The sequence below is a fragment of the Chanodichthys erythropterus genome, chromosome 5 (genome assembly GCF_024489055.1).
Source record: "Chanodichthys erythropterus isolate Z2021 chromosome 5, ASM2448905v1, whole genome shotgun sequence".
In the NCBI taxonomy this organism is placed as follows: domain Eukaryota; kingdom Metazoa; phylum Chordata; class Actinopteri; order Cypriniformes; family Xenocyprididae; genus Chanodichthys; species Chanodichthys erythropterus.
In genome coordinates, this window is record NC_090225.1 from 2,738,685 (window position 1) to 2,753,021 (window position 14,337).

The following is a 14,337-nucleotide window of genomic DNA, read 5'->3' on the forward strand; positions in this document are numbered from 1 at the left end:
GGTCTGAATTGAAATATATATATTGTACGTTAATGGATCACGCTACAAACATAATGATCTTATAATACATGATGCATTGCTCCATCTGCTATCGCATAATTCACACTTTTAACGGACATTAGACAACACTGCAAAATCAAGCTATTTTCCTGATGCATGTCCTTAATTTAATTTCATATGTTGGTAATAATTCAGTGTTTTTAAGCCTTTTAAAGAATTTTAACCCAAACTGACTGGGTTTCTAGAGCAAAGGTTTGTGAAAAAAGTGGAAGACTTAAACACAAAGTGTGTAAAATAAACTAATGATCACTAGTGATAGTATTTTATTCTGTGTTGTCATCATTCAGGTTGGATTTCAGCTTTAATGTACGATTTTCTTTTTTTAACAAAGCAGCTGATATTGCCATAGAAACTAGTGGACTGCGTCTCGCTTTCACCTCAGAATGTCGCAAACGCAGGGCTGCTGCTGGGCGCCGGTGTTGCTTCCTGTTAGTGGATATTCTTTGGAGGCGTCTAAGTTATGACAGTCCTACATCCTGCATCATACATCGCGTCACGGGTTACTCATTTGGCTCAAATCTACTTGCGCATTCTGCGTACAGTCGTCAGCCGGAAGCTCGTTATTCGAATTTATAAAGTTTTATATGGTTATTTTTCTTACAAAAACACATCCCTTCGCTTCAAAAGGCCTTTATTAACCCCCTGGAGCTGTATGGATTGTATTTATGATGGATGGATGCATTTTTTCTGTCTTCAGAATGTGGGTCATCATTCACAACCATTATAAACATGAGGACTAAGGATATTTTTAAATATATCTCTGATTGTGTTCGTCTGAAAGAAGATTGTCATATAAACCTAGGATGGCTTGATGGGCGAGTAAATCATGGGATAATTTTTATTTTTGGGTGAACTATCCCTTTAAGATATTTTTGACTCAGTGAGGCCTCCATAGCCAGCAATGACATTTCCTCTCTCAAGATCCATTAATGTACTAAAAACATATTTAAATCAGTTCATGTGAGTACAGCGGTTCAATATTAATATTATAAAGCCACAAGAATGTTTTTTGTGCGCCAAAAAAACAAACTTTTCAACATTATAGTGTTGGGGCGATTTCAAAACACTGCTTCAGAGCGTTACGAATCGAATAAGTGTGTGCCAAAGTCACGTGATTTCAGCAGTTTAGCCATTTGATAGGAGATCCGAATCACTGATTCGATTTAATGACATTATTTTCATTTTTGGGTGAACTAACCCTTTAACTAATATAGACTGGAATTGCTGAGGTCAGTAACCCTTTAAATGCCACTACTAGCATAAATAACAACATTACGATATCATATAATGCTTCTTATTAGTGTATTAATTTCTTCATAAGACGGTCAGCTATAGCTTGTGTTTTTTTTATTTTTATCAAAGAACCTTTGAACTACTTGAGAGCAGATCAAAACTACACAAAATGATTAATCGCATCTAATAAAAGTTTGTACATACATATACTGTATATCATATATAATACATATATACACATTACGTAAACAGACTTATGTTAGATGCAATTAATCGATTTGACAGCACTAAAACACACATGCACATATATATATATATATATATATATATATATATATATATATATATATATATATATATATATATATACACAGTATGTGTGTGTAAAAATACACATTTAACCTTTATAAATATATAAATGGATAAAATGTCAGGTTCTGCTATTCTTCAGAAGATATTTTGCATACAATATTTTACATAAGATATTCCACAAACAGGCTGAAGTACTATAAAAGCTTGTTTCCACCACAGAATATAAAAATAGAAGATAATTGTGACTTTTTAAGCTATAAACTGAGAAAAAAAGTCAGAATTGAAAGATATAAACCATTAAATCTGACTTTATTCCTTTATTCGTCTGACTTCAATTCATAACTCACAATTATTGTACTTTTTTCCCCTCACAAATGTGAGATAAAATCATTCTGTGGCGGAAACATCACTCTAATACAGAAATCTGGGTTGTTTCATCCTATGTGTGGGTCAAATATGGACAAACCCACTCATTGGTTTACATTTTGAAATAAATTTTTAAGCCCAACAGTTGCGTTTTGTCCAAATTTGACCCAAAGATGAGTTGAAACACCCCAGCTTTGTGTTTCAGAGTGAAGCTTAGATCAGATCTGCAGTATCGCACACTGAGCATCAATCATCTCAAGTGGACATTAGAGGTCACAAACTATGGCATTTATTTCAAAGGCTTTTCTGCTTACATTTGTACAATAAATTACACACTGTCCATCTTCTGATGAGCTTAATAAATATGATAGAACTTTCCGTTAAGCTTTTTCACTTTCTCTCTCTCTTTCTCGCGTTACAAACAGTCTGAACATTTTTGTAAAGATCCATAAAACTTTACATTTCATGTACAGATTGGAAAATACCACATTATAAAAAAAAAATAAAAAGCTAGTACAAGCACAGTTGAACAGAAACGCACAGACAAGAAGGAAACGGAAAAGTGAGAAACTGAATCTCCTACCGAAGTGAAAGAACGAAAAAGAAAATGGACATGCTTTTACCTTCCGAACGCACACGGACGCTACAGTTAAAACAGTAAAACTGTACAGAAACATACATGGTATTAACAGTGCAAGATATTAAATAGCTCGACTCAAAACACACTTCTCAATATACAAATGTATAACAAAGGCATACAATTACATACAAGTGCCAAACGGTACAGTCCTTCAGGTTATGATACAACAGGGAGTCTATACAAAGGAAAGATGTCTTCAGCATTGAACACACACACACAGCTTCTCGTTATAAACGCACGTCTTCGCCGTCGTAACCCTTTGCCCGGTCAGATGAAGAATGAAAGCACAAGCGTTTCGAGAAGTAAAGAGAGCGAGGCGCCACCTCTAAACAGAGTCAGTGATGATGAAGGAAAGGGATGATGTCCTTTTATTTCATCCAGAAATGAACATTCACTCATCCTCAGGTGTGTTATTTTCCCGTGCGTCACATGATAAATGTGCTTCTGAATCATATAGATTTGTGTGGAACAGACTGAAATTAGTGTCCTACAGACGACTATTATTGGTGTTTTTGGAGATGCTGTTGTATGAAAAAGAAACGTCTGCTTTTGTGTTGCACGGGAGAATAACATCAAATGCGTTTGGAACGTCATGAATGGACTCTCATTCATCGCTTTAAAGGATTAGTTCACTTCAGACTTCAAATTTCCTGATAATTTACTCACCCCCGTGTCATACAAGATGATCTTCAGTAGAAATTAAAGGGCCAGTTCACCCAAAAATGAAAATGTCATCATTTACTCACCCTCAAGTTGTTCCAAACCTGTATAAATTTCTTTCTTTCTGCCGAACACAAAAGAAGATATTTTGAAGAATGTTGTTGATGTTTTTTTTCCCCTACTATGGAAGTCAATGGGGTTCATCAACTGTTTGGTTATCCATATTCTTCAAAATCTTCTTTTGTGTTCAGCAGAAAAAATCAATTCATACTCGTTTGGAACAACCTGATGACATAATTTTTATTTTTTTGGGTGAACTATCCTTTTTATATTCCTGGATTTTTCTCCATATAGTGGACTTTAATGGGGACCAACAGGTTGAAGGTCCAAATGTCAGTTTCAGTGCAGCTTCAAAGAGCTCTACATGATCCCAGACAAGGAATAAGAGTCTGATATAGCGAAACAATCGCTCATTTTCTAAAAAAAATAAAAATTATATTCTTATTAACCACAAATGCTCATTTTGACTGCTCTGAGATGTGCCACACATGACGTAATCATGTTGGAAAGGTTTACATGTGACGTAGGTGGAAGAACTCAATCTCCAAAATCATCTCAACATTGCCGTTTTACTTTTTTCTTTTTGTAAAAGCCGTTCAATCTTTGCATGTTCACTTTGTAAACACTTGGTACGTCATGCGTGAGCTTTCAAACATGATTACGTAATGCGTGGCACATCTCAGAGCAGTCAAAAGGAGCATTTGTGGTTAAAAAGTATATAAATGTTTATTTTTTTTTTTTAGAAAATGAATTTCTCTAGATCAGACTCTTATTCCTCATCTGGGATCATGTAGAGCTCTTTGAAGCTGCACTGAAACTGACATTTGGACCTTCAACCCGTTGAACCCCAGTGAAGTCCACTATATGGAGAAAAATTTTATTTCTTTTCGACTGAAGAAAGAAAGATATAAACATCTTGGATGACATGGAGGTGAGTAAATTATCAGGAAATTTTAATTCCGAAGTGAACTAATCCTTTAAACCCAACCCAATTCACCCTTCACTACTTAGTATAAGCAACCAAACCAGCGGACTGTTTTCCCACAGTGCTTTATAACTCAACATCCTACATGTATGGCATTGCAAAAGGAAGTGGGAAATGGAAAAAAAAAAGGAAGACACAAACACACAAAGGCTACGTACAGAACAGATGGGCATCTGTCATTGCACACGATTCCAGATGAATCTGCCATTGCACTTCTGAATACTGCCACATTAACCATTAAAACCCCACCCACAGGGTCTGGATAGATTTCAGTAGTAAAATACATTTAGAATCCTGGCTGCCAGAAAAAGTCATCAATTCTCAAATTGTCAACAATCATAATACATTTCACCTCCAGAGATACTGAACGCAAATTCTCCATCGATAGCCCTTGGCCCGACCGGCTTCGTGCCTCCTTCGGCTGTCTGTGGACGAGACGAACACACTGAATGGATCGAGTGGGTAACGTGAGGATGAAGGGCTGATATACCTTTCATAAGGCTTTCTGAGATCATAAAAAAACAAAAACAAACACTGGACCAATTGGGGGTTTAACATTCATAAGGCGTCATTCTGAACCGACACTGTGGGGTAAAACTTAAAACAAGTCGCATTTCACCCCAAAACTAAATTTTTTTATATATATATATATATATATTAAATAATCATTTCTCATTCTCAATGGTGATTCTTATTACTGTAATACAGAAGTTTTAATTGCATATTTAATAAAAAAACCTCCTAAAAATGTTTCATGATGCAACATTTTTTTTATTGTGAAATGTTTCATAATTCTATATAAAACATTTCACAAAATCTAAAAAAAAAAAAAAAAAAAAAATATATATATATATATATATATATATATTAGAACCACTAATATTTTTTCTTCCAGTTGTTAAATTGATTTATATATAATTATTAATTATAAAATGTCCATTATTCTCAATGGTAATTAATTAGTGTAATACAGTTTAATTTATATATTTAATTAAAAACTACTAAATTAAGGTTTTGAAATATTTTCTATATAATTATATTTCAAAAATTCACAGTGAAAAATATCTTGTCATTTTAAACGATTTTTTTAAATATATAATTATTACCTACTGTAATACAGTATTTTTATTATATAGTTAATACATAATTATATATAAATTACATTAAAAATATTTTTTTCATTGTGAAATTATTAATATATAATTATTTATTAAATATATAACTCATCAATGGTGATTATTACTGTAATACAGTATGTTTTAAAATTATATATATAAAATTAACAATGGAAAAAAAATATTGCATCATGAAACCTATTTTTAGCGGCATTAATATGTTTTGTTGTTGTTGTGAAATTATTAAATAAATAATCCTCATTCTCAGTGATTTTCAAATTCATTACTGTAATACGTTTTTTTAATTATATATTTAAAAAAAAAAAACACAATAAAAAAATCTTGCATAATAAAACGTATATTTAGGACCATTAAGACTTTTTTATTGTGAAATTATATATAATTATTTATTTAAAAAATCATTCTCATTATTCTCAATGGTGGTTTTCTCATTACCGTAATACAGTAATATATATATATATATATTTTTTTTTTAGGGTGAAATGTGACCTAAGTCATGTTATGATTAAAAATAAATGAGACATTCTGTTTCCTGTGAGTTTGAACCTCACAACTGAACTCTTCTGGAGGTGTTGAGAGACCCCGTCCACTTACAGGTTACCCAGCACTGACCGTTTCCCAGCATTCCTCACGAGTGCCCCGAACGTTAAGGCACTGCAGCGTCGACTGACCGTCACCAGCTGAACGTCTGTCAGTGACTTTCCTTGTTTAACCTCTGCCGTCCATCTCAACCTGCTCCAGATGATCTTCTATGGGTGGAACTGAACGTGTTTTACAGTGACATCACTGTACTGGAATTCATATTCAAAGACAGGATATCGTCATGGACATCGTGGGGTTAGTTTGTAAAACAAAAAAAACAGTAAAAGTCTTTGTCCTATCGCCAAACCCGACCCAACTTTCAGAAAAAAGTGCACTTGAGTGCAATTAGCTTGCCAAGGAAACAGTTGTCGATATAAAATAGTGCTTGTTGCTGTATCTGGTGGCTATTGTTTCGTCATATTTGTGCCCCGTTGATGTGTTTGTCAGTGTCTTTCCGTCCAGTAGTGCAGGAGGCCGGAGCCGGACCGAGGCGGGCCGGGTGCTGGTTAAGTGCTCTGTGCTGCTCGGCGCCGTCCCATTCCTGTCACCTGCACTCCACAGACACCCCAGAGGTTTGTGAAGCGCCTGAAACCGTCGGCTCGGCCAGCGTTAGCATGACAGCCGCCGTCAGAGAGCTCGAGGACGGCGAGGATGAGGACGAGGACGAGGCCGCTGCTGTGCCTGCTGGACAGAAGAGATTTATGGGTGAGTTGTTTTATCTGGAAACACATTAGGGAATCAGACGACTCTTAGGGTTACCTTTACAAACTCAAACCTGCAAACTCTGGACTGGAAATAAAGGCGATTCTAAGAAGTTTATAAATCAATTCTTTGAAGATTTTAAATCATTTCGGAATATTAGAACAGAACTATGTTTAATTTTGCAACAACACCATGTCTATAGTAACACCCTACACATAAAAAGACAATAAAAATTATGATTTAAAGAACTTTACAGTTTTAACCAAAATAAATAAATTATTATTATTTTTTTAAATGATAAACCATACATTTTAGCCTATAAATGATTATATAATAATTGGTCTAAATTGGTCAGAAATGCAATGAATTTGCAGGTATGTAGTCTATTTTATTTTATTCTATTTGTTTCATTTGCATAACTTTCCATATAAAGTCAAAATGCAACTTGTTACTTTTTGTAATGAATGATGCAACATTGTAACACGTTGCTTTTTGTTAACTGTTACATTGTTTTTAGTGTCTGAAATTAATAAGATATAAATATAAGATAAATTAAAAATAAATTAAAAATATAACTGAAATAATTTGTATAAATGTGAAAATTTTATAAAATTACTAAAACTGTATTTTTGCGGTTAGTCTTGTTTTAATGTTAGTCTTAATAAAAATTAAAATTAGAATCACAAAAAAAAATAAAAAAAAAATAAAAAAAAGCTTTAATAAACATTACTAAAACTTTATAAATATTTTGGCAAATGAACTAAATATGAAATACTATATGAAAACGTATACATAATTAATTAATACAGAATTAATACATAATTATATATAAAACTTAATTAAAAATATTGTCAGACCATTAAGATTTTTTTCATTGTGAAATTATTAATATATGTAATTATTTATTTATTTATTTATGTATATTATAATATTTTTGTAATTATTTATTAAATATATAAGTCTCATTATTGCCAATGGTGATTATCATTACTGTAATACAGTATTTTTAAAAATTATATATAATTTTGTTATATAAAATATTACAAAAATTAATAATATAATATATAATATAAAATATTCTATAAAATAAAAAGCTAAGCAAAACTATTAATAAATACTATAAAAATATATAAATAATATCAAAATAACACAAATTCACACATGACCACTAAAGCACTTACTCTCTCTCTCCTTCTTCTTCATGCGCTTCCGTCTCCTGTCGATGGAGGCCACCTCAGATTTGAGCAAGAGGTAGTGATTCCTGATGTCCTGCAGCTTCTCCTGAAGGAATGCTATCCGCTCTAGACTGCTCATCTTTTCCAGGTCCGCTGGATGAACGGGAGCGAAAGAAAGGGAATCCACGTCAGACATTCAATGATTATAAAACAGAGCACGAATCCTGCTGCTTTCCATCACTTACACATCTGGAACGTCCACTTGGTCCTGCCGTGCTGGTCTCGGCTGTGGGAATGCTCCGGCTCGCCGTGCTTCTGGTACCTGTGGCCTGAGGGGGGCGTCCGGCTGGACTTCAGGTCGCTGCTGCTCTTGGACGAGGGGGATTTGGCAGTGCTGTCACCGATGGACTGGTCCTCACTGTCACTGCTGTGAGCTGCACACAAACACGGAGCGTTACTGGACTGTCCTCAGAGATTATACGCTGCATTCAACATTTCAGACGGGCATATTAATGAATGACTGAGTTTGATTTTAATAAACTAGTCGTCTTCAGTTTGAGTCTGTGTGAAAGAAAAACACTTAACAAGCTTTCTAAAAACTGGGATTTGTGCAACTATAATAAAAACTCATTAATAGTTCATTTTACATTTTTATGCTTTAAAGAGAGTAAATAATTTTAAAATAAAAGTCAAAATTAAACAAAAAAAGATTAAATATTTTTGTTGTTTTATTTTATTTATTATTAAATTATTGAAATACCATGTTAAAAACCTCAACCAGACCTTCTACCAGTGAAGTGAAAGTGGAAAAAGATGCAGAAATATAACAATAACAACAATAACAATTGTGCTAATAGTTAATTAATAAAGCTAATAATTTTAAATATTTTTTAATAAAGAAATAATAATAATAATAATAGCAATACCACTAATAAATAGCAATAATAGTAATAATAATAATAAAACAATTATAATAATTAAAGCTAATAATGAATTTTAATTTTTTTTTAATAATTAAAGTAATAATAACAGCAATAATAATAATAATAATAATAATTTCATTACAAAAAATAATTTTAAAGTAAAAAGACAAACTAAACAAAAAACAAAATTAAATATTTTATTTGTTCTAAAATTATTGGAATATTAATTTCCAATAATATTAATTTTATCAATGCAGTGGAAGTGAAAAAATTGTATAAATATATGACTATTGTATAAAAACATTCTTCTTCTTATTATTATTATATTATTTTTAATAGTTATTTTTTTTACATTTGTATGATAACTATCATTGAAATAAATATTAAAATTATTAAAAATAAAAAGTCAAAATAAAACAAGATTAAATATTTCATGTTGCAAAATTATAGAAATATTAACTTTAAGTAAAGAGTAAATGTAGGTCAATCTCAATGGTATTTTTCAGCCAACCAGAATTTCTATCAATGCAGCTGATAAAATAATTCCAATAATTTTACAACAAATAAAATATTTAATTTTGTTTTTAGTTTAGTTTGTATTTTTATTTTAAAATTATTTATTGTAATGAAATCATGCAAATACATTAATTTAATAAAATTATTATTATTAGCACAATTGTTTTTATTGTATACAATAGTAATATATTTCTGCAGGTTTTTTCACTTTCACTGAAAGTGAAAACAACAACAACCATAATCTAACCAAGAAAAATGCTCAGAATTCACTTTCAGATTCAGGGACAGTGTGAATGCAACGAAAACTCGACTCTTTTTGGTAACACTTTACTTTGATGGTCCACTTTAGACATTCAGTTATCTCTAAGTAAATTTGTCAACCAGCAGTCATTAGAATATTATAGACTGTCTGATTAAAATCTGACAACTCTTTATTTTGATGCTCCCAACATCGATCTGCTGACTATAAGTCACTTTACAACTTCATGTCAACTTATTCTACTAACCAGACAGTCTATAATACTCTAATGACTGCTAGTTGACATGGAATTACTTATAGCTAGTAGAATGTCTGAAGTGGATTATTGAAATAAAGTGTAATCCTCTTTTCCCACAGTTTATATTTTTCATATCAACTGAAAGTGGTTCTAGTTCATTTCTTTTAAAGATTTTGCAGCAGCATCAGTTTTTATTGGCAGAAGAGTGTTAGCAAACCATAACTTCATTTTGGAGACAAAAGCATCACTTAAAGTGAGACACTGAAGTCACCGAACTCCTACAGATGATTATCAGACAACACCACAATGTCTCAATGATAAACACACTCAAGAAACGGATGTGCCGAGACACTTGAGCACGTTCACATCCCTGCAGGAATACAGGACTGACCATCTGAAAGAGTTTCTATACAAATCTCACTGAAGCTCTTGTGCTGAAGCTCTCTAAATACATAAAAAGCATGACATGTTGATTTCTGGTACCTGGTTTGCGGTTCTTCTTGGGATGTAAGCTCAGGTTTTTATGAGTCCGCTTGTGTTTCTTTGATGCTCCGCCGCCTTGAGACTCTTTGTGCCGCTTCTGACTGGATGAGGCTGTGAGACGGGACATTTCTAAATCATTTATTGGAATCGCTTTTTACCCATTTTGGTAACACTTTATAATAACTGCACAATATGAAGCATTAGTTAAGCATTAGTAAATAGTTAATTCATCATTTATAAAGCATTAATAGACATTAGTAAGCAGTTTATAAATACAGCTATAAATGCTTTATTCTTGATTTATAAGCATATCTATGATGAGTTTAATAATTGTATTTTCATACTTTATTAATGATCAGTTTATCATTTCTAAATTATGTATTACATTATTCACAAACCAGTTATTTAAGTTCGTAAGATCATTTAGGAAATGTAAGTAAATGATTAATAAAATATTTAAATGTACAATTATGCATCTTATTATTTAGACATATAGTAATAGTTACTTAATCAATGCTTTATTAACACATCTACTGTAATTCATGATTAATTCAGGTAGTTATAAAACATTTAAAAGTGGTCAGTTAACCATTTTTGTGAGCTCATCTAAAGTGAGGACAATTTATGCTTTGTAAAGCTTTTATAAATGAGATTTAAAGGTTCAGTGATCTTCTGCAATGCTGTTCTCTAATGATTTAAAGTTAGTGCTGAGGTCGTTTTGACACTAGGAATATTTTAATAAAGCATTTATTAACACACTAAGTAACTAATACTACATGTTTAAATAATAATAAGATGCATAAATGTACATTTAAATATTTTATTAATCATTTACTTACACTTCCTAAATGATCTTATGAACCTAAATAACTGGTTTGTGAATAATGTAATACATAATTTAGAAATGATAAATTGATCATTAATAAAGTATGAAAATACAATTATTACATTATAGATATGCTTATAAATGAAGAATAAAGCATTTATAGCTGTATTTATATATGCTTACTAATGTCTATTAATGCTTTATAAACGATGAATTGACTATTTACTAATGCTTAACTAATGCTTCATAGTGTGAGTTATTCCAAAGTGTTACCCTTATTTTTAATTTGCACTAAAAACTAGTCAAGATCCAAATAATATTACATATTTATAAGCATATTAACTAATAAAGAACCGGGTTGGTGTCTAAAAACAAGAGACTCTGAGCAGTGGAATGAAAAAACTTGATGTGAGAGATGCTGTGAAAGGCAGTCAAATGCAAAAATGTGTTGTGTGTGAACATTCACACTCCAAAATCGAGTGATACTGACTACGTAATCTAATTATTGACCTTATTCTGAATACGACAATATCAGATTAACCCTTTAAGACCTGAAGGCTTTTTTTTTCTGTGCAACATACACAAAAGTAAAGACTCATAACTCCAAAACTGTAGCAAGGAGAGTCAAAAGGTAGCTATCACCTGATAGAACACTTTTAGAAAATATAAATTACATTTGGACATTTTCATGCTGAGAAACTGCTGATAAAAGACAAAAAATATATATCATTTTTCTTTTTTTTTTCTTTTTTGTTTGACATGGAATAACTCAGGAAGGCAATAAGATCGGAGAAAAATTCTTTTTTGGTGATGCTCTCCTACATGTGAGCTGCATCTGGTTCAAATTTTGTGGTGATAGCATAAAGTATAGTTAATAAATTATTCATTTTTTCGCAGCCAGATGGCGCCGACGGGCGAAAACTCTGGTTTAGAGGCACTTCTCAGCACTCGTTAGGAGTTTTTCAATCTGGTTAGATGCATTAAAAAGATGAGATTCTAAGCTTTATGATGATACCTATTTTAGGGAACATTGGATACATACTGCATCCCGGAAAGATGAGAGACATGTTTTTAGCCAAATATGTTAAATCATTCCGTGAATAATATTTTGTGATTTTGGATTCATTTTAATCGTGAGAATCTGCTTTAAATAATGATGTGCCATTTTTCATGAAGTTATGAGCATGTGAAATCTACATATTTGTATTCAGCTAGTTTTGTGCTGTTTTTGTTGTAAACGCATATTACTCAGACTCATTAGAGGGTGAAAACAACGCAACAGAAGCATGTTGGAGGCTTGATCTGAACGTGTAAAGTCTCTGGTTATGTATGCAAAAAGAATTTTTGTGCTACCTATATGGGTTCAGTTTTTATCGGCTCTTAAAGAGAGACACGCAAATGGGTGCGCAGGCGCTCCATCCCGTCTTAAAGGGTTAATGCATCCTAGCTGAATAAAAGTATTGATTTCTTTCAAACATGTTTTCAATATAATTTCTACAAGGACACTCTGTACCTTTGGCTTTCTGCTCACTCTCCTGCTGGCTGCTGTTGCTGAGCGTCAGGCTGCAGTTGCTGTTACTGTTGCAGGACAGGTTGCCGTCGAAGGCTTTGGAAGGGGAACCTGCCCCCTCCTCCTGATGCATCTCCTGGATCTCTCCACCTAAGCTCTCCACCTCCACTGTGCTGCTGTCGGACTCGCTGCGCCCCCCTGCCCGCTCCTCAATCAATGGTCCTTCGGGTAAAGAGACGGCTGGAGGACTGGCGGGCAGCTCGGCGGGCGGCGAGGGCGCGCGGATCTCGGCCAGAACCTCGGCGGGTCCTTCGGCCACGGCGGGCGACTCGGGAGTAGTCGGAGGCGTGTTGAGGACCGAGTTGGTGCCGCTGCTGGGATGCTCCTGCAGCTTCTCCTCTGCGATCTCCTCCTCGTCCCGCGCGGGTTCGGTGCAGGCGTCGTCCGGAGCGGCTACCGCAGGTGGAGGAGAGTTAGCCGCCTCTGTGTCCGAGTCTGAAAACAGCTCTTTCAAAGTCTTCTTGGGCCACTGTACTTGGATGCTGGACCAGACGTCCTTCTGGCCTTTGGTACGACAGCTGGGCGACCTTTCCTCAATCCCTACAGATATTTTGGCTCTTTTCTCTGGGATTTCCCAGAATCCTGAATGTCCGCTTTTATTCTTTTCCTTAACGCCGTTGTATTTCTTCGAAGGCGAGCTCTTGGATTTCGAATGCCCTTTTGGGTCTTCCTTGGGTTGAAGTTCTGTTGCTTCGTCTTCAGAACTGCTTTCACCTCGATCCTCCACCGGGCCTCGTTCTTCCAACTTTTTCGGCGAACTAGTTGGTAGCCAATCACCGCCTCTACTGCTTCTAGTTTTGCCTTTCGCTGGGCTTTTCAAGCTACGTTCGCCTAGAACTTCTGCTTTTTTTCTTCTGCCGCTGGACCCTTCCACATCCACCTCAAACTGGCCCTTCCTCTTACCCGATTCTGGGCCGTCCTGAACGGTGGGTTCCTCGTCCACTACTGTGGGAGCTTTGAAGCCTTCAGACGGGCTTCTGCTCTCCCAGTGCTCTGGAGGACCTCCTTTCCGAAGTCTCACACGTCCTCCTGGATGATCGTCTTCGTCATGATCAGCGTCACCATCTTCTTCACGTTCACTGTCATCTGATGAGCTTTCTGAGCCTATGGGAAACAGAGGGATGGACATCAAACATGATCTCAATGGTAAATTAGACCATAACAAAAGGGTTCCCACACCTTCTGATCAATGAAAAAGTTCATGCAAAGTTATAGATTTTCATCCTTGTGGGAACCCTGTTAGAAAGTAACTCAAAGGTGGAGTGTGCAATTTCTCAGACATTAGTGCAGGGCTTAACAATGAGGACTGCCCAATGACCCTCTCTTTCCAGAAGAGGGCGGAGCTTTAACAGCTCAACAACAACAAAGCTGGAGAATCTCACGCAGCCAAAATGAGGAAAGTGTTCAGCCTTACATTGTTCAAACCAGAGTCGACACTGATGGAGAGACTCAGGAAGAAGTTACAACTTTTAGACGTTTCTGAATGGTTAGTGGATAAATTGATGTAGTTGCTGTGGAGTTGATTCAACTCATCCACTAGCATGACCTTAATTTTGGCAGGGCCTGACCTAAACAAAGCTTTTTAGTACTGAAAAATTGCACAATTCACCT

At 34.4% G+C, this 14,337-nt stretch overlaps 1 protein-coding gene across 5 annotated transcripts in view; it reads right to left on the bottom strand.

Moving 5' to 3' along the window:
• Positions 1 to 5,387: 5,387 nt before the first annotated feature.
• The window catches only part of arid4b (AT-rich interaction domain 4B), a 93,904-nt gene continuing 84,954 nt past the window's right edge, over positions 5,388 to 14,337 (bottom strand). For 4 of the 5 annotated variants that reach the window (XM_067385650.1, XM_067385651.1, XM_067385646.1 and 1 more), the window contains 5 exons: positions 12,670 to 13,830; positions 10,331 to 10,441; positions 8,157 to 8,345; positions 7,918 to 8,064; positions 5,388 to 6,718 (listed from right to left, as the gene is read on the bottom strand). In XM_067385650.1, the coding sequence (XP_067241751.1) occupies positions 6,579 to 6,718; positions 7,918 to 8,064; positions 8,157 to 8,345; positions 10,331 to 10,441; positions 12,670 to 13,830 (1,748 nt within the window). In that variant the 3' untranslated portion in view covers positions 5,388 to 6,578. The remainder of the gene's footprint in view (positions 6,719 to 7,917; positions 8,065 to 8,156; positions 8,346 to 10,330; positions 10,442 to 12,669; positions 13,831 to 14,337) is intronic. The other variant, XM_067385648.1, reaches the window with a different exon arrangement.